This window comes from Glandiceps talaboti, chromosome 23 (assembly GCF_964340395.1).
Source record: "Glandiceps talaboti chromosome 23, keGlaTala1.1, whole genome shotgun sequence".
Taxonomy (NCBI): domain Eukaryota; kingdom Metazoa; phylum Hemichordata; class Enteropneusta; family Spengelidae; genus Glandiceps; species Glandiceps talaboti.
Window position 1 is genome coordinate 4,139,617 of NC_135571.1, and position 22,843 is coordinate 4,162,459.

A 22,843-nucleotide genomic window follows, 5' to 3' on the forward strand; every position below is an offset into this window, starting at 1 on the left:
ATAATATGTCATTGTATCTCACAAAAAAGTTTCAGAAGACATCCCAGTTCCAGCTCAATTTTGAAGCTTGAAGACATATGTTTATTTTTACATATTGTATGTGTCAATCCTGGGTCATCATATTGTTGATATTATCAGTGGAGCAGTGTGTCCTCTAAGCCAATTTGACGTGCCACTGATGCACACAATTTCTAGTGATGCACCAAAATTTGGTGTTCACCTATCTCTTATTATGTGGTGACCAGTGTGCTCTCTAAGCCAATTTGACATGCCACTGATGCACACAAATTCCAGTGACGCACCAAAATTTGGTGTTCTCCTATCTCTTACTATGTGGTGACCAGTGTGCCCTCTAAGCCAATTTGACATGCCACTGATGCACACAAATTCCAGTGACTCTATCTCTTACTATGTGATGACTCACAAGAAATCCCAATTTTTATCATTTTGACTCGCAACAACATTTGGCTATCATTAGAGGACACACTGCAGTGGAGTGATAAGAATTACATTGGATTAATAGTTTGTTCTGTACCAACTGTTTCTACAGCTCTATAGACAACCATTTTTCAAACCTGGATTTTGACCCAAATCAGAAAAGACCCATGTCAAAGTAGGTTTAAAATCTAGTTAAGCAAACCAGATGTTCGGCAGGGCTAAAGATATACAATGAACTTATGAAGTTTCAGTAGGGAGACACCTCTAAAAATAGTTTATTTAGAGTTCCATAAACTTGCAGTGTTGTTTTGGGACTGCCAATGTTTACAGAATGCTGATTACAGGGTGATTAGAATCAGTTAACAGAGGAACCGCTATCATCCACTTGTGTAATCTACCACATTGAAGAACAATAAATTTAGTTTGCGGTTATCTTAGTAAACCAAAGGCTAGATTACCAGTCATAATAAAATAGTTGGTCCTGCATAAATGACTTTAGTGATAAGGTTTTTGTTGGATCAAAACTAAAATCACTATACCCCCAACACCCCTAACAAATTTAAAAAAATAAAATTACTTAATATATGAATAATGTTTATTTATACACAGCAAAGTTGTCTTTTTTTTCTCCTGTCATGTTTTGCCGACATGACTACCTTCCTCAGAACAAGCTGACAATGATTATTGAATTGACAAACGAAAAGTTATGCTTCACTACACTTTTACGTACTGCTGTAAAAATACTGTCATTGATAGACAACTGAAGTGAACCTGATAATAATGCGGTCCGCCATACATGTACTGTACCAGTATTAGGGGAGATACATGTACATCTATTGTCACACAGTCACACCCAAACCTCCACGAGAGGACACCCAAATAAACCCCACCTCTAAATAACACATGTAGACTAACCCACTATTGTTAAAACAGTATAGGTTCAAACCACACAATCAGAAATAGGGGGAGGACCATACAAATTACGGTGATAGAAGGTCAATCGTCAGCTCAGTTGTTACTTTCTATAGAGCTTTGAAAGGACACTATGTGAAGGAGTGTGGTCAAGGCTCAGTCCTTCAACAAATGATCAACACCCATATCAAAACATCAGAGGTTTAGTGTCAACACTTTGTGACGTACACATGTACCCTCACTATGTCATGAACATCCATGGAACAAATTCTTTCTTTTAGAAACTTTTTAGCCTGTTGAATACTTATTTTGGAATAGAATCACAGACAAAAATGTCTTCCATTATTTTACACCAAAAAAAGTATTGAATATACAGTACCAATTCTTACTTTTTCTAAAAACGTTTTGGTATCGTACGATCAATACTTGATTTTAAACTAGAATTATACACATAAGTGTCAGCCATTATTTTGTACCAAAATTTTCACTTCCACGTTATATAGACATTTTCCAAAACCTTTTCATAACAGTTAAGTTGCACTTCTTGTTTCAACTGTTTATGCTGAGGGGGTGAAAGAATAAGGTTGACAACGACGCACGTACGATACAAAGCATGGTTGCTGACTAATCTGTTGACCAGAAGAACGATCAACACTGCCAATGCTACTGTCAAATATTACTACCAAATACAAAATATTTCATTCCATGAATAAAATTAGTTATCGATAATCAGTTGGCAGACAACTGAGTTTCAATGTAATCCAAAATTACTTTGAAAATTTGAAAATTTTTGGGAAATTTGAACAATTTTTGTTCAAAATGAGGGTCTGTAGTTTAAGGTCAATAGGTTGACTACACAGCTTGTACATGTGTATATCCACACCTGTATGACACATACACACACACCTCATTGTTGTGTCTATACTCAGTTTGTCAATGTTTACAACCACTTAATCTCAGATAAAATTTTGACCCCTGGGGTACACGACATTTTGGCAAAGTACAACATTTTGGAATCTCGACAGTTCAGATACGTCATGTGTTTTGATTTTGTTACCCTTTGAGTTCCAAACTATAATATGCGTGACCCCAGCTTCTTATGTAAGAAGTCATTGTGTCTTCAGGAGAGACATTGACAGGTACACCTTACTTGTAAAGCCTAGGTGCCACCATGGATGTATTATGAGATGGTGCCACATAACAGTCCAAAGGTGGACAGAATTATCATCAAACTACACAACCTGTCACAAAGTTATGCTCAAAACAACATTAAATTATACACCCTACCTGAACCCCTTGAACATGCTTGCTGATGCGTCACCTTCTCTGCATTTTGTCGTGTCAGGAGAGTTACCCATTGAACGGTACATGTATGTTCAAAGTTTCCTGTTATCAAACACTACGATAAGAGGTTGTATCTTTAGAAACCAAGCACACAAACCCCCTAAGATACCCAAGAAAAGAAAGAATAGCAACTTCCTGGCTGTGATCTATAAATAGCACAATCACCTGTGGGTACTATGAATAGGAAAGGGATGGCCCACTTAGCAGACTGTATGTATGCATTATTTATATTGGTCCCATATTGCTGGATATTTATGATGCAGACTGTCAACAGACCAGCTGACAGAAATGGTTTCACCAGTATTACCATAGTTATCTGCATCTCTGCTACTGTCTGTGTTATTACACAATACAACACACCACAAGGTGGTATTACAGTATTTATTCAGAGCTTATTGTTCACTTGACAAGTAGTACCCATGGCATGGTGTATTGTTTCAATGTTTTACTGTGCATCAACACCCAAAATGGACGGAAGAATTGTTTTTGTTCATGCCATTTAATACTCTTGTTCTTTATGGATCAGCTACGAATAAGCAGTCAAAATGGACGCAAACGAGTTGCATTTTAGACACTTTTTTGTCACCTTCTTGTTCTTTGTGCTGAAATTGTCTCAAAAGGTTTACATTGAATCACGACATGTTTGAACAGCATGATAACTTTTGTTGTCAGTAAAGGACCAAAATAAATGGATAATTTTAAAATAAAGACTCATGACCAAGTACTTCTTTCGAGCAATTCTGGGAAACAGAGAAATACTTCCTGTAATTTTAACAGAATTATCAATTTTGACATCAATATTCAAGAAATGAATTAGTCTAAAAATAAATGAAAATTCCTAAAAAGATAACAATTTCTGTTTTAATAATTTTGCTGGGAAAAAGACTAAATTCTAGTAGCAATTCATAAATAAATGTTATTTTTTTGAAGTTATTCTAAAATAAAATGAAAGCATAGAAATTACACGAGTGTGGTGGAAGTGAATATAAAAGTTTCAGAAAGACAAGAATTTCTGTTCATATAATTTTGGCGGGAAACAACATAATTTAAGAATCATTTCACAAAAACGTGTCATTGTTATAGTTCCAATCTAAAATAAAGATGATATGTTCAAAAAATTATGGAAATAACACAAATATCTGTTCAAATAATCATGCAGAAAAACTACAGTTTTATCGTTAATTCAAAAATAATACAAATATTGCTATGATTCCTGTCTAAAATTAAGTTGAAAAATGCCAAATTTACTGAAATTCCAGAATTTTTTTCAATAACATCTACTGTTTTTGTGTCACAGTGATTCGAAATGTATGCTGATAATCTAGTATTAGTAAAATCTTCACTTCATGAACTAAATAAAAAAAATTACAAAAATAATTACAAATTACTTTTTTTCGAAGAATTGGCTAATTTTAGCAAAACTTTTGGTACCAATTGTTTATCAAAAATATTTTACACAATATAACTTGAAAATATTGTTGACACACAGGAAATTGTTAATTTTATTCGAAATATTTGGTCAAGCTGGGGAGTGGGAGTTTGTTACTGAAGACATATTTTTTACATGTTGCACCTCAGGGAATATTTTTGAGAAAAAAAATCCCAAGCTATTAGGAGTAATATACCATATGGAAGCATATGTCATAGGTTTCAGGAAATAACATTAAAAATAAGTCAGCCAATGCCATCTTTTTATAAAGAAACACGCAATTTCTGTTTTTACCTCACAAATTAGTCATTATTTTTAGCCATATCTAAAATATATACAACCTTGGATGTATTTTAATACAATCCAATTATTTTTTTCAACAGCAACCATCTGCCAAAAGCATATATGGCCAAATGAAAAAAATGTTTTGATTCTAATTCATTGCCGTCAAATTTTGGTGTCAGGGTTTGCTATATAATTTTTAAAAAAATCTTTTCACATGCCTTTTTGTTTAGTGTGTGTGTGTGTGTGTGTGTGTGTGTGTGTGTGTGTGTGTGTGTGTGTTTGTGTGTCTGTCTGTGTGTGTCTGTCTGTCTGTGTCTGTGTGTGTCTGTGTGTCTCTCTCTGTGTGTATGTGTGTGTGTGTGTGTGTGTGTGTGTGTGTGTGTGTGTGTGTGTGTGCGTGCGTGCGTGCATGCGTGCGTGCGTGCGTGCGTACGTGCATGCATGCAGGGGGTATTCCATAAACATTTTTTTCGTTTTTTTGTAATTTTTTTCATGACAATTTGACAACACTCTTTAATTTTAATAAACTACATAACAGTCGGTAAAATTGATGTTGGTCAAAGTAAGAACCACAAAAAAAAATACTTATGTGGCCCAACTATTATTTTTACAATTTGAATTAAATATCCAAAGTAAAATATTATAAAGGTTGTGTACTATGTAATTATATTTATATTTTTGTCATAAATATGTTGTTCTTTTTCCCCTTATGTGTACACTTGCTGTGTTGATTTTGTTTCTCTCTTAACTGCAATAACTGTAGCGTTTGTTGTGATTTGATGTTTAACTGGAAGCAAATGCTACAATTCCTGTAACATAAACGCAAATAGACTGAAGCGATTAAGATCTGAATTGCAAAGTTAGGTGAATTTTTCTGCTAAATTACACCGTCTCACATTAATTACGGAGCCTTCAAGACCCAAGAAATTTTCAGAGGTACCCCAATCCCATCAAAATCGACAAATGTAGCTACACATGTAGCATTTTGAAACGGGTAGTACACCGACATCTCACTCACCCATGTTTTCGACATGATCTCGTCTATTTGGTTTACATTACAGGAATTGTAGAGTTTGCTTCCAGTTAAACATCAGAACGACAAAAAGCACAAAAACAGCAGAAAAACCCTCAACATCACAGCAAACGCTACTATTATTGCAGCTAGGTTTCTCTCTGTATAAAAAGGGAGGTTGACTTTACTGCTACAACCCATTTCATATTCACAGCGTTTATTTGTGCAAATACCCCAAGTACGCCACAATTGCACTCGTGTGTCATGAAGTTCTGTCACAATATTTGTAGTCTAGTCTCTATACGGTATCATTACGAATTACACCTCCACTCACAGTCTAGTTCCTATACAGTATCGTTACCATTTACACCTCCACTCAGTCTAGTTCCTATACAGTATCGTTACCATTTACACCTCCACTCACAGTCTAGTTCCTATACAGTATCGTTATGATTTACACCTCCACTCACAGTATAGTCAAAGTCGTTACTCTAGTAGAAATCCTGAGATGCATGAGATGCAATTTAAAATTCATCCACAGCCACACACACAGTCATTAACATCATGTCTTTGTTAATCAATCACAAATTGTAACCAATAACACAGTCCCTCATAAAGTTAGTGTTTATTGGGACAGTTATGTAATGTCCAAATATAGTATATTTGTCAGCTCAGGATGCTACTTATATACTGTTTACATCACTATAACAGTTGGGGTTCACTGATTGGATGAACAACTCTTTGTGCTGGTTGAGGGACTTTGACCAGACGTGGTTTAGTTGGAGACAACTTTGGCATCCAGGCCATAGTATTTGTGGCATTACGTACTCCTTGAGTTTACCTGCAGACAAGGATCCCTAGAAGTGTTTCTGTTAAGACTGCCGGGTAAACATTCAGAATACAACAGATTTCTCAATCATTTATGACAGTTTTGACTTACCAGCTCTTTTGCTGAGTAGATGATAAGTACATGAAATTCAATATACTTTTTCCGGTACCTTTAACATAACTGCCCTACCAGTGTTTTTGTTAAGTAATATTAATTACATGATGTGTGTGGCATCCTGGTATGATATGTCAATGAATGACACAGAACTAACTTTTAACCGATACAATGCTATGTTTTTGCTAAGGTCTGGGAACCATGGTAACAGAGGAGAGAAATCTACTAAAATTTGGAAAGTTTTCCATACCTATGTGTACCATAATGTTGGTGGGGAACCCTGTTAGAATGCCTGGGGAACTCAGGTACATTTTACCAGCTGACCACCCATAACACAGACACTGGTACAGTGGTAGGGGACACTGGTAAAATGACTGGGGAACTCAGGTACATTTTACCTACTTACCACCCTTAACAAAAACACTGGTAGGGAACCCAGGTAGATTTTACATGCTTACCACTGGTACTAGTGGTAGGGAACTCTGGTAAATTGACTGGGGAATGCACATAGATTATACCTGCTTACCACCCTTAATAAAAACACTGGTAGGGAACTCTGGTAAATTGACTAGGGAATACACATAGATTATACCTGTTAAAACCGTTAATAAAAATACTGGTACTGTGGTAGGGAACTCTGTTAAAATGCCTGGGGAACTCAGGTAGATTATATGTATAAGGTCTGCTTACCACCCATAACAAAGACTGCTATATAACATTTCTCACAGCGTAACAAAGACCTATACATTTTCAATAAACAACTCCCCATGCATAATACGCCTATAGGATGCCATTCTGTCAACAAAAGCACCAAGATACACAATACAGGGTCAAAAAAAGGTGACAAGGAGTTAGAGTGGGGTGATGAACATGGCACAATGACAATTTATCAACGTTTACTACTTCCATTTGTATGACAACAAAAAACTTCAGCTACTTATGTAGAAGAAAAAGTTATATTCAAAACTGCAAAAACAACAAAATCTAAAATGTCAAACCTTCAAATTCATCAGTAAAACAACATCAGCGAATTTTCTAAACATGAATAAGACACAAAGGGGCTCAGAACTATCACTGTGGGATTTGTAATGCTGTGTTAGGTATTTGTACATGTATGCTGCCACCAACGAGCTGCTGTGTACTTTCTTTTGTTTTTACAAAGGTATGTCATACCATACCAATACCAGCATGACATGTGTATCATTAGCCATATATATGTAGGCATGGCAGGATGGTTTTGTTGGCAATCTGTTTCAACACTACCAAGCACGCACATCAAGAATTTTTTTGGCATTTAAATTTCCCATTTGAGCATAAATGCAACCCAGTGTAACACAGACTAGACAATTAGTAATGATATAGTGTTGCCAGTAAAATTACCATAACCGATAGTTACTGGTATCATTAAAGTGGCCATATGGATGAGGATTGTGTATTTATTTCGGATTTCTAACTTACAAAGCAATTTTATCATGGCTTCCTACTTGAAACATCAATGCGAAATAACATTGACAAAGTCTGTGTTTGTAACAGCACTGTAGCACAGTCCCTCATAAAGTTAGTGTTTATTGGGACAGTTATGTAATGTCCAAATATGGTATTTTGTCAGCTCAGGATGCTACTTATACACTGTTTACATCACTGTAACAGTTGGAGTTCACTGATTGGATGAACAATTTTTTGTGCTGATTGAGGGACTTTGACTAGACGTAGTTTAGTTAGAGACCACATTGGTGTCCAGACTACTATTCTACATACATGCCTTCACTAAGTTCATTGACACTGAAATCTTATTATGGCAATGTTAATTTGTTAGCACACTTGATAACATACATGTAGTAAGTTTCCTCAACACTTTCACTCAAACAAAAGTTCACTTCTTTCACTTTAGATTAAGAAACAGACATGTTTCAAACAAATCACTTGTCTGTCCTTCTTCATTGTCTAACCATAGACCCTTCCATCATTGGTGAAGGGTCTATAAGTCTAACTGGATCTAACAGAATGATCCAAATTTTGCTGGAGGTGTTGAGTAAACTGGAGGTGTGAAAAGGTTAGCTTCAATATATGTAAATTCAGGTGTGAAAGTACTTGTCAGTTATGTATACCTAACTGTCCACCTTCTGTGATGATGTCACTGTAGATTGGTGGAATGTCATATTTTCCTACATTTGCATTAAGTGGCAGATTTTTTACTTTGATGTACAACAGTCTTCTTTTATCCATGTTTTGTTACCTGTCAATGATCTTGACTGATTTTGAAGTTAGATATTTTTAGCATACGTATAATTACGTTTTTTGAGTTGTTCATCTATCATTCCTAAATACCAGGTTCGAGTTTAGTCAATCACAAGTGATGCCTAAATATATATCCTTCAGCAAATGTAGAATACAACATATATTATTTAATCTACAGCAAAGATTACACCCCAAAATGTCTAAACTCAGATTGAGACAATTTATTGATTCCATTTTCCTTTTTGATATAACTGTAATTTGAGACAAGGATGTCAAGTTTTTTTGTCAGGCTGCCATTTGCTTTTGTCAAAGTGGGCTGTTGTACACTTGAATTGTGCACCCACTGTGTTTACCATAGATGATGTTAGCGCCCTCTAGAGTCTGTTCTATGAAACCCAGTATATCAAATTTCAAGTGTGCGACATATAATCTTACTGCTTTCAGTCATTTTAATTATTCATCAAACAATCTGGTATTTCTATCAAATATTCAATAAGAACTTAGGAAAGGTGATGAATACGAGGTATTTGAACTGTAAAACAAAATAATCTCTGTCCCTTGGCAAGTATTTCAGTCTCGCTTCAATTCAGACATCGCTCCATTTTTTAATTTCACATGATGCAAAAAATATGTAGGTCAGAATGTCACATTTCTCTCATTTTTGAGCATCATTTTACAATGATTTCTTGGTCACGATTGACAATATTGTGGACGTCATATTCAAGAAATTCAATGTTCAATATTTCACAATTTTGGACAAAATTTTCATCGACAAATAAGGGAAATAATAAGATTCTCATTGTGAGAATGAATGTTCACAGACTTTGGGTACATACTTAAGTAATGAAAATTTCTATGAAAAAAGTGAATCTCAAATTTTCATTGACACTTCAAGACACATGACAATAGCCCATTGTAGTACATTCCTGATGATGCTGACGAGACGTCAGCGAAAACTGACAAATGAGGTAGATTTTCGAGATTTTCAATGTAAGAATGAATGTTCATGGACTCTGGTTCATACTTAGTAATGAAAATTTCTATTTCACAAAGTCAAAAAATTTATAGGAAGCAAATCACAAATTTCACTGACGTCACGAGACACATGACAAACCCCAACGATGCTGACGAGATGTCAACAAAAAATTTAGTATTCGCTTCCAAGAAATTTTTGATTCTATGAATAGAAATTTTCAGAACTAAGATTCTCAATTTTTTTTACTAAATGTTTCAGATTTCATGTGCCACGCAACAAATAACATAGATGCAGACTATTGTGACACAGAAGGACCTGGATATAAATTCCCTATTTTCAGTTCATTGACACAAGCTTACAACTTGGCATGTGCGTGGTATAACAGATGACACATATACATTACAAGCCTGACATAAATGCCTTGAAAATAAATGTTAATGCGACTGATTAACGACTAAAATTGATTGCGTGGAACGTTGCCTAAGGAAATGGAAAGATTGCACTATTATCATTAAAAGTAATGCTGGTATGGATGTATATACACAGACAGACAATTAATTGGTATTCCCTAACAATATCATTCTCCATTCAGCCAAGGAAAATATAAGTGACCTAAGGGGGCTTGTCACTACGAGTCGCTAGATGAGTAGTACACCATTCTATTCTACTATATCATTATACTGCCTTATATCATATTATATATATTATATATCATATATATTACATTTTATTGAACTAAAAATCAGCATTTTGTATTTGGGTGGAAATAGTCAAAATAAAAGTTGAATATGAATTACTAGTTTTGTAAATCACTACTAGAGGATACAGTATACAACCAGCTGTTATGCTTATACATCGACAATATTACAAACATAGAAATTCTGTTATCATAGTAACCCTTTTACAGAAACCGCAGTAATTACAAAAACAGCGTTAATCTTCGACTAGTTTCGCACCATGAGCAGGCGTCATCAAGAAGTTTGTAACCATTACCATCGGCTATTATTTTTTAAAAAGTGTTCAGAAATTGTCCAAAAAATACACTATGGTACCAATGTTTTTCAATACATACATATAACATGTACAAGAGCAGACAAACAGCTGTAAAGTTTACCAGCAATGTAATGATATATGATAAATGTATATATATACAACTGCTGACATCAGATTGTGGACAAACAGCTGTAAAGTTTACCAGCAATGTAATGATATATGACAAATGTATATATGTACAACTGCTGACATCAGATCGTGGACAAACAGCTGTAAAGTTTACCAGCAATGTAATGATATATGACAAATGTATATATGTACAACTGCTGACATCAGATCGTGGACAAACAGCTGTAAAGTTTACCAGCAATGTAATGATATATGACAAATGTATATATGTACAACTGCTGACATCAGATCGTGGACAAACAGCTGTAAAGTTTACCAGCAATGTAATGATATATGACAAATGTATATATGTACAACTGCTGACATCAGATCGTGGACAAACAGATCTTGTTACAAACAGGGAAAGTAAACAAATAAATTTAATAACACTTGGTATATCATGTTGGAAGTACAGAGACTTATATCACATTCCATCATTTGATAAGAACAGTTTTATAGTCACTTTACATAATAGTTTGCCTTCACAAACAATATTGGCCATTATTTTGATAAATTTTCCAATGAGCATACAAACAGCTGTATAAGTTCATACATGTATGTACACCACTTGAACAAAGTATATACATGTATGACGAATGCATGTATATGTATATCAACAAAATCAGACACATGCCGATACAAGTGTCATCTCATCGATCTACACACACTACGATCCATTCATCACCAGCATGGTTGGAAAGTGTTGAGAGATCGAGAGAAAAACCAGACTATGACGCTAACGGTGTCAACATATTGAATACTTAGAATCTAAGTTCGATCATATAAACAGCTTTGACTTTAAAGTTCATCTTTACACCATCAAGGTATGATATGATTGTCTTGTCTTGTCTACGACTGTACAAAACACCAGATGTCACCTGCATTATACATTTACAGTACATCATGCATTGCAGTTAAAATTTCCATTTAGTTTCAAGGTTTATCAGTGATTTAAAAATTGCCACATATATATATAATTGGCGATTATCTTTCTATTTATACACACAGTCTATTCATATATCCAGCATACACTTGGGTAGAAATTGTAAAGAGAGAGAGAAACGTCAATATACAACAATATGTAGAGAGTACTTAGATCGTACAGACAGCTGTAAAGTTCACATTTACGTCATCCGTGTATGATGAATGTCAAAGAATGACAATGTATTGTATCCCCTTACATACGATGTAGTTGAATCATACTATCCATGTACAGTCAGCTATAATTCTAAGGAATGACGGTGAACATATGATATTTAGTTGAATAGAAATTGATACTTGTCTCCATTTTATATTTAGTACTTATAATGTAGTTACCTTATTGGAATCTAAAATGGTACATACATCATTACGCTGATGACGTCTGATTTATGTGGATGAAAGTTATGTAGTCACTTCAAAAACTAGATTCCAATTAGGTAACTCTATATACTGTAGTATAATACTAGCTACCAGTGTGCCCTCTAATGATAGCCAAAATTTGTTGTTGTGAGTCAAAATGAGAAAAACTGGCATTTCTTGTGAGTCACCACATAGTAAGAGATAGGAGAACACCAAATTTTGGTACATCACTAGAAATCGCGTAGAAGTTACACTTGTCACCACTTAGTAAGAGACAGGGGAACACCAAATTTTGGTACATTTGTACGTCACTAGAAGTTGTGTGTATCAGTAGCATGCCGGGCTTAGAGGGCCCAACACACTGGTCATCTACAAATTGTGTGCGTGAGTAGCGTGTCAAATTGGCTTAGATGGCACACTGTCTACTGTATGACATTTATATAAATAATTGGATATTACTATAAACCGTTACTCGTACAGTCAACGACCCAATGCCTGATTACGTTGATTGAAGTCTTAAACCATAGCGAACATCATTTTGTAATGGTTCCCATGGTGAAAAGTGGCATTTTTATATGAAATCACCTGTAGTCTTGCAGGTATTGTTGATATAAATTCTACTTAGTATAATGACAGTACTTTCATAATGAGTAAGTATAATAGAGCACTTCTTAAAGTTCATTTCAAAGTCATTCATCGATTCCATTGTTTGAAATAAAGACATCTCACAGAGCGTTTTGCAAAATTAATTTCAAATGTTATTCAGTGACTGTTTAAAATAAAGACATTTTCATATAAAATGGGACTATTGATCTAACATTATATTATATGAATTCAAATAAGTTGGTTTCGTTCATTTTACTCACAAACTTCAGTCTAAAATGAGACTAACAGTATAATCTTATACTTTATGAATTAATTTCATGTTACTGACAGACTCTACTATTTGAAATATACGTATCATAAAGAGTAAACTGTGTATATGATTTGGTCTAATTGTAAGATAAGAAAGGGTGGGTTGGATGAACTACTTTTTATTGGAGTGGTAACTTCATGAACATGAACTGTAGCCATGCAAACTCACAAATTGCAGAACATCTCACTAAGAGTAAAGAGTGTGGAACTCAAGATGAGTCTCACTGTGGACTCGCTTGCCTGGTGTGCCTGCATACTAGTGGTATTCTCACTGCAGTGCAATACCGAAAACATTATTGCATACCTGCATGCAAATGATATGCTGCATAAAGAAAGTATGAAACTTGAATGAAGTCTCACTGTGGACTCACTTGTCAAACGTACTCTCATATTTAACCAAATGATGAAATCCTGTGAACATCCTATAAATTAATATGTTGACAAATAAACAACATGATTCATGATTGTTTACATACTGACATCAAGCTGTACACAGTAGCAAACATCAATGTTATTGATCAATTATAATACATGTAACGATATTTCATTGATCCCATCAAATTTGGAAATCGAGATCGAGTCCTCATTTGTGCAGTGCCCTTGAATAAAAGCTACGGAAAACTGACTGGAATATCTTGGGAAAATCTGCATTGTTCAGTAGGGTCAAACTTAACATCAACCTTCTCAAATTTGTACATATTAATCAAAGATAGTTGGTTTTTAATCAAGCCAGTACTTAGCAGATTCAAATCCAGAATACAGTCCACAGTGGTAAAAGAGCCACACAAACTAACCAGTCAGCCACTGACAACCTGTCGTAAAGAAATCAGTCAGCTAGTTTGGATTACACTTTTTCTTATTAAGGTTTAATTGTATTTTTCAAAAATGAACATAATAGAGAGAAAAATTGCGGCTACACAGTATCAAATTCCAACATGCGAATCACGATGAAATTCCAACATACAAATCACGATGAAATTCTGACATGCGAATCACGTCATATAAAATACAGCCAACACAATCCCTATAAATCTTTTTATGAAATACAATACATCTACATAAATTTGTTAAACTTACGAATAATTCTTCCATTATTACATTAACCCTTCATTTGTCACCGAGTATAAACCTAAATAAATTGGATTCACTTGCATCAAATAGAACCAATCAAAGCTTTCACACTTTGTGATGAAACGCAAACCGCTTTCTTTAGACTTGCACTATGTAAATTTCACTCCAATTTATCATATACACATCTTAAGAAATGTGTCACAATTTATTTAATTTCCTTTTATGCATCTGTCACATCAAATAATTAAGACTAACAAGAAGTTAAGCCCACAGCTTTGTAATTTGTGTAACCTTATTTTGTAAGGTCTGGAGAATGGATTACGATACACAAAGTGACGTCTTCTCCATGATGTGCTATGTGACACATTCTCTACTATGTACAATATGATAGGTTATCTGCGATCTACAAAATGTACAATGTAACATGTTCTATTTGATGTACAATACGACACATTCTCTGCAATGTACAATACAACACATTCGGGGCATTGTACAATATGACACGTTCTCTGCAATGTACAATACAACACATTACAAATGTATCTGCAATGTACAAAACGACACGTTCTGTGCAATGTACAAAACGACACGTTCTCTACTACATGTATGTACAATTTGCCATGTTGTTCATGATGTACATGTACAGTGTAACATATTGTCCATGATGTACAATGTGATACAATGTTCTGTGATGCACATGTACAATGTACATGTAACACGTTCTCCGCAATGTACAATTTGACACATTCTCCATGATGTACAATGTGACACCATGTTCTCTGTAATGTACAAATATGACATCTTTGCGACGTATAACATAACACGTTCTCCACAATCCACATTGTAACATGTTCTATGCGATTTATATAATATGACATGTTCTCTGTGATGCACAAGTTATTCATGATATACAATGTGACACGTTCTCTGTGAGGTCTGGCACAATATAAAATTTAATTGACACCTGACAGACCAGCTGAATTCCAACATAGCATGTACAGTATTTCATATCAGTGATTACTTGCATCAGTGCGTATGCATACTAATGATATTTGCACTGCAGCTCAATACTGAAAACGTAAGTGCATTCATGTATGCAAATGAGTGCATTTGATCTTTACCAACATTTTTATAGCTTTGCCAGACACATGTTTTTTCACACCTATATGTAAATATTATTCCTAAAAGTTGATATACAGTCATGTACCATAACTGGTACTGGTATAACTTCTTTTTTGGTAAAAAGCAAACATTAATCAAAACACACACACACACACACACACACACACACACACACACACACACACACACACAAACAAACAAACGCATGCACATGCACACCACCACCCCACCTCACACACATGTAGTTTATAACCCTTTAAAACATTTTCTCAAACCCCTAAGATCACAAGAAAAATACTGAAGAATAAACATGATTATGTACACCTGCATTTATAAACATAACGGGTAAAATCAGCCAAAATAATAGTGATTTTGATCATTTTCAGTAATATTTCAAGTACCAATGAGGTAAACTCTCAATGTTGTCATAGAACAACCAGGGTATAAATTCCATATTTTTTGTTTGAACTGTGTACACTTTTTAAAAGAATATATGGGGTCAGACTCGACTAGCATTATGCTCCTTTCATGATGCCCATTACCTAATAATCAGCTTTTGTCTACTTCATGGTACGATTTTCTTTCTATATGGTAATAAACTCTATAGATACATTTAAAAGATTACATTGACAACCTCTCACATGGCCAATGCAACATAATGTACATGTACACTAACTGTAAAAAAAAAACAACCTCAACATCTTGAAGCATAAATAATGCAATTTTCACACCATGTACAAATGTAAGGACTGCCTGCATATCAAGAAGTATATGTCAATCTCAGAAAAGGTGATAACATACATTATACATTTTTGTGCTCTTTGAAATGAAAAAATCTCCATTTTCAGATGAACTGTCAGGCAAACTGATAACTTGACTCATAGTCATAAACACACATTCTTGGTAAAAGAGTCCTTTTTTTGCTTTTTTAAGAAATTGTTAGCATATTTTCCATCTTTTAAAATGTATTTATAGGAAATATTTCTAGTGGTGAATTGATAGCAAATTTTATTCTCTCACTAGAATCATTTTAAATGACATAAATTCATAAAAAAAATTTAATCTTCGGCACATTTATTGTGTATTTTATACTTGAACAGAAACAATTCCTTTTTTTGAATTTATGATAAAATTATGTTACTTTTTCTCACCTAGTTGGATATTACTTCCACAAAATTTGTTATCTTTCTGTAATTTTTTTGTCAGATTCTACTTTATTTTAGATTAGAATCATATAAATAACACTTTATTGTGTGATGTTAACATTTTTCTACTTTCGCACCAACATTATTACGAACAAAAATTTATGCTTTCCCATGATTTTTTGTCAAATTTCAACTTTATTTTAGTACAGAATCACAAGAATAATTCTCATTTATGACTTAACATCAAAATGTTTCTATAAAAGTGATCTTATCTTTTCCTAAAATCCCATTTTCTTATCACACACACATTTTAACAGGTTTACAGGGAAATCACTGCTTGTTCCTGACAAACCCTTTCAACATGGAGATGACTGATACACACAGAAAACCAATCAACTTTAATGTGAGTTTACCATGGCAACACACCATGATCGTATGTCATTTTTGTGACATACGCCCACACACTACACAAATACAAAGAAGGGCTCTGAAATATGATTTGGACTGTAAATATTCCTAAGCAACCTAGTACTATACATCTGCACAGTTGAAATAATATTTGCACACTCTTCTAGATGTCTTTGAAATATAATTTTTGAAGGGAAGTGATTTTCATGTCAGGGTCATTTGGATTTACTGGATAGACATGTAACATATTTTTTTGGGTAACTGCAGCCCTGTCCCCACCTGAACTGATTCAAACTGAATTGCTGTGTCCCCACTAGAAAACTGAGCAATGCATTTGCATCAATTCACTTTTAGCTTCTAGTTCTGAACCGATTTACTCTGAATCAGATTGAAATCACTCCACCGACTCACTTCCAGTTAGTGCAGATTTAAAGCCCTACAATTATATCGGCTGAAATTGGAACAATTTTTTTTTCCATTCATAGTCCTTAGCTTATTTTTTTGTTATGTTCTTGTATTTGATCATTTTGTGGAAAGAATTAAGTGAATGAATGAATGAATGAATGAATATGAACCTTCCAAGAGTGCATTCAACTTTCAAAAATCAGATTAATGGAAATGAAAACAAGGTTTGAGCTCTGCTGGCTGCTAGATGTGAACTTTCCAGGAAACAAATACCAACTATCTAGGGAAAATGTTGGCGTCATGCTAGTTGCACATTGAAACGAATAGACCTAGAAACAATTATATTCTTCTGAAGAGAGATTGAAGTTGTGTATGTGTAGCTACACATGGAAGTGAATTTTCTTGGAAAAACGAATTTGCCCTACATCCAGATTAAAGGTTGGCGTCATGCTGTCAGTCTAGCTCGCTGCACATAGAAGTGAATCTACCTGGAAAGTAAAATATGACTTAGCAAGACTCTTCCAACTCTAAAAGCTAGCTGCTTTTTTGAAACTCTTGTGTAAGATACATGTACTAGTGTAATGCAGTATTTTTATATACAATGTAAATGTGTAAATGGCTCTTTTAACTGTGTATATTATTGCCGATGTTCCGTTTCATGTGCCATCCTGGAATCTCCGTTCCCACTACACATTTAAAATGGCACATTTTAATTCTACTCAAAGGAAAAACTCGTTTTTACCTAGAACCTTCCATTTTATCAATACCTTGCAAAAACACTGACATATTTTCCAGTCTTGGTACTTTTAGAAAAGATGGCCTAAATGAAATAGTTGATTTGTGAATTTAACAGAAGTTTCGGTAATTCTTCTTCTTTATTTTATTTTTATTTTTTATTACTTTTGTAAATTTTATATTGAATGTATTTTAGTCTTTTCCAATTTCTGAGTGTCAGTAAATGAAGTAATCCTGTAGACATCTCAAATAAATAAATAAATAAATAAAAATAGTGACTTGTTCTTGAATATATCGTACATCATGAACAGCATAATATTGAATCTGTGGGTAACTAGATATTATTACTCAATATTTTTCTTCGTTCAGCCAAGGAAAATACATTGTATGAGTGACCTAAGGGGCCCTTGTCTAGCGACTCGTAGTGACAACCCCTATGTCATGAGTATTTTCTGGCTGACTATCACCGACTCGTATTTTGAACACAGCAGAACCAATGACGTAGACATGTGTTGTCATGACATGGACACGCGTTGTCATGATGTAAATAAGAAATTAAGAACTGCCAATAAATCACAACTTCAACTTATTAGCATTCTACAGGCAGTTGTAGAATTCAGTAAAATTACATAAAACATGGCAACTTTGAAAAATTAAAAATTAAAATCTCAAGTTTCGTAAAAAATTATCAGAAAAGTCAGAATTTTTCAGAATTATGTTGAAAGCAAGATTGATTTGACAAGGCAAGTAGTGTGTAGCACAGGTGGCAAGGCTTGCTAAGATTGACTGAAACCCATCTGAGCGACAAATTGCAAAAAAATTCTTGTCTTAAACTCTGTAACGATAATATGTACTACTTGACAACATACCCTATATTTTATCGATTTGTGTGTGGGTGGAGAAATTTCAACTTTATTAGACCCGCCGTCTCATGAATAATCTATAAGGCCAAAGAAAAAAAAACTTGTGGTTCCGATAATGCCCAATTTCAAAACAGTGCATCAGTAGGAATTTTTTTTTTTTTTTTTTTTTTTAAATTATGATTTTGGTCTGGTTCAAAATATTACAATACAATGTACATAGACGTGGAGGTTAACAGAGATTTCTCATTGATGTGTTTACATATTCTGTATGATATGCAGACGACATTGTGTGCTACACTGTATTCTGCCATATTGTTCTGATCACAAGAAGACAATGTCATCGAATCTCACTATTTCTCTCATGACTATCCAAAATATCTTGATTTTTTCAAAATTTGTATCGAATTACCTATATTTTGTAAAAAAAAGTTCAGGATCAACAATAAAAAAAAATAAGTTGGGTCGGATTACTGGAACCAAATAATAATTTTTTTTGGCCTTACATTGAGTAGAATGTGGGTATGCATGAACGCAAGTATTTGTGGTTTTCAACAGCTGTAGTGCTGTAGGGTGAAAGAGCACATTTTTACAGCCTTTGGGAATATTTCTAGTTTTACAGTTGCGATAGACAGGGATTTGTTTTCATTTCAACATGTTGTTTACTCCTGTATCAAATTTAATGAAAAAAGATTACTTTGAAATGAAATCATGTCAAATATTAACTATGCTACTAACATTCAACAAGCAATTTGTTGAATGAATCAATACATTAAAAAGAATTTATGGGAGGTAGGGTATTTTGACTTGCATGTGTACAGCTAGCACCACTCCCATATATATTTAAATCTAATCATGGTGTGAATTTGTTTGTGTGTTTAAAAATTCTCTTCCATGTACATCTAACACAACTCCCATCTTTTTCGTGATCGGAAAATTTGTTTCTAGTTAAAAATCACTTCCGTGTATGATTACATGCATAAAGCATGACTCCACCTTTCCTTTAAATCATTAATAAATTTGTCTTTAGGTAAAGTCACTTTCACATGTAGTCTAGTTCCTGACAGGGACAGACCATACTACCAGTACAATTAATGTATTTCATCGCTATCCCAGTCTAGTGAAGGCCCTGATGAAAGGCGTTAATTATGGTTCAACCCCATGGTGAGCGAAGCGCAAATGTCGCATGTCAGTAGTAATACATCACAAATTGACAGACTGTTGTCACCACTCATTAAATATTCATTTGGCACAGCTGTTTTGACGATGTCCAATGTTCAACCACAACTCCACCTCCAGTCCATTTAAACTAAAATCACGTGGGGATGCAACAACATGATCATGTTTATATGAACGCTGTAGGTGGAAGCACAAAAATCCATGTGATTGTCAGGGCCTTGACTAGACTAGGATAGTGATGAAGTACATTGTAGTACGGAATACGGCCCCTGTCAGAAACTAGACTATTTCACATGTGGCAACTCCCATTCAATCTTTCCTTTGATATTACTCAATAAATTCACTTTCATATGCGACTGCATGCAGTTTTATAGAATACTTCACCAGTCGTGAGTAAATTTGTCTCTGGGTAAAGTCATTTTCATGTGTGGTTGACACGATTCCCATTGATAATCAATATCCTATGGCGTTAATGTGTTGGTGAGTAAATTCACTTGAGTGTACAGCTTGCATGCATGACTTTGATCTTTCCTTTTCATGGTAGGTAAATATGATATATAATACATCATTTGAAGTTGGTTGCAGGTAAATTCACTTTCATGTAGACTACATGCAGTTTTATAGTTCATTGTACTCCACACTTTCCTTTAAATCATGAATAAATTTGTCTCTGGGTAAAGTCATTTTCATGTGTGGTAAGCACGATTCTCATTGATAAATAATCCATGGTGTGCTAATTTGTTTGTGAGTACATTTGTATTCACTTCCATGTACCGGTACAGCAAAGCACGACTTTGATCTGACCTAAATACATTGTTCATGGTAGGTAAAGTAACGATTTGTAGGTAAATTCACTATAATGTGCAGCTAATCTGGATACCAACATGGTTCTAACTAAATTTCATCTGGTCAAAGTCCCTCAATCAGCACAAAAAGTTGTTCATCCAATCAGTGAACCCCAACTGTTATAGTGATATAAACAGTGTATAAGTAGCATCCTGAGCTGACAAATATACTATATTTGGACATTACATAACTGTCCCAATAAAAACTAACTTTATGAGAGACTGTGTTATTGGTTAGAATTTTGTGATTGATTAACAAAGACATGATGTTAATGACTGGTGGGTGGCTGTGGATGAATTTTAAATTGCATCTCATGCATCACAGGACTTCTAGAATGACTTTGACTATACTGTGAGTGGAGGTGTAAATCATAATGATGCCTTATAGGAACTAGACTAATATGCAGATGGCACAATTCTCATATGTTAATAGATCTGACTGCATTGAGTTGCAATTATTGTTCATAATCACATACAAATTGTTCACTACGTCAGCTACACCTACAGTTGTGTTAATGTTCTAAAAAAAACTTACCATATGAAATATCATTTTACATTATCATGTTTTAGATTCTCTCATTATTTCCACATACACTTCATTTGGACATGATATCTCAAAAATGTTTGGCTCTATAGGACAAGAAATTTTTTAATCATAATCATATCAAAAATGTTATTCAATATTTCAGATATCAAGAATTAATTATCTGATAAAGAGTATCATCTTTAATATCAGTTCACATTTTGACCATCCCATTAATGCATTCCCACCTCACCTTTAGACTTAGAGTCTGCGTCAACATATAATTTATATACTGGGAAAGATAGAACAGTGGAAATCAATCTATCAGCTAATAAAATAGACACTTTTAACTATTGTTGTGACATGAATGGCCATTAGTTTAAGTTTACTCACACTTCAGGTGGTGTTTCTGATGACTTCTATGATCTTGCAGTGTACATTTTTGAAGACTTCCAATGCCTACACTATCTTGATCACAGGGTGATTATGACAGTGGCAATCAAGGTTGCGGCTTATTAAGATAGACACAAACTAAACTGTTCTTGCAACATGTTGACATAAGCTCTTGAATGGAAATTGGCTTAATAGTACTCACAGTAGGGTGGCGTTTCTGATGACTTCCACTATATTGCAGTGTACGTTTTTGGAGATTTCCAGTGTCTACACTATCATGATCACAGGGTGATTATAACAGCGGCAATCAAGGTTTCGATTTGTATACTTAAGCTAAACACAAACGGAAACTTACATCACATAAGAATGCACGCGCATTCCAACTTGTAACGGAAACTTACATCACATAAGAATGCACGCACATTCCAACTTGTAACGGAAACTTACATCACATAAGAATGCACGCTCAACAATATTAACAATAACAACGTATAACACAAAATAAGAATCAATAAATGTAATTCACGACAACTGTTCTTGTGACATTTCGATATTGAATGGAAGTTGGTTTAAGTGTACTCACGGTAGGGTGACGTTTCTGATGACTTCCACAATCTTGAAGTGTACATTTTTAGGACTTGCAAATATTTGCACTATTTTGACCACAGGGTGATTAGATCGGCACAACAGAGGAACTGTTATCCCCTCATGTGTAAACTACCACATCAAACAACAATAGTATATATAGTAATATAGTAATATATAGTAAGCCGAAACCTCGCATGCTACTGTAGTACATGCATGTCCACAAAACAAAGGCATCATCATGTAATCTTCCACATGAAACAATCACTATAGTTTGTGTCTATCTTAAGTAGGTTGAATGCTTGATTTCCATAGCAGTACCTCGTCTGGTCAATAACCGTTAATCTTCTGCTCTTGATTAGAATCAGTGAATGTGGATATTTTTTAGATAGAGGGACAAGTTGCATAGATTATACTGTAGAGATTAAAGTATTGCTAATCTGATAAAGGCATAGATTATACTGTAGAGATTAGAGTATCGCTGAACTGATAAAGGGACAAGTTACCTAAATTACTCTACAGAGACTAGAATATTGCTAAACTGAATTGGGTTATCACTGAAGAGACTGAATACCGAC

At 34.4% G+C, this 22,843-nt stretch overlaps 1 protein-coding gene across 3 annotated transcripts in view; it reads right to left on the bottom strand.

Moving 5' to 3' along the window:
* Positions 1–22,843, bottom strand: part of LOC144453225 (diacylglycerol kinase zeta-like) — a 153,883-nt gene that overhangs the window by 80,915 nt on the left and 50,125 nt on the right. Inside the window, exon 1 of one of the 3 annotated variants that reach the window (XM_078144505.1) lies at positions 2,638–2,737. The exons of the other annotated variants lie outside the window; for them this stretch is intronic. Within the exon in view, the coding sequence (XP_078000631.1) occupies positions 2,638–2,720 (83 nt within the window). The 5' untranslated portion in view covers positions 2,721–2,737. Of the gene's footprint in view, positions 1–2,637; positions 2,738–22,843 lie in introns of those variants that run through there. 3 annotated transcript variants of the gene reach the window in all.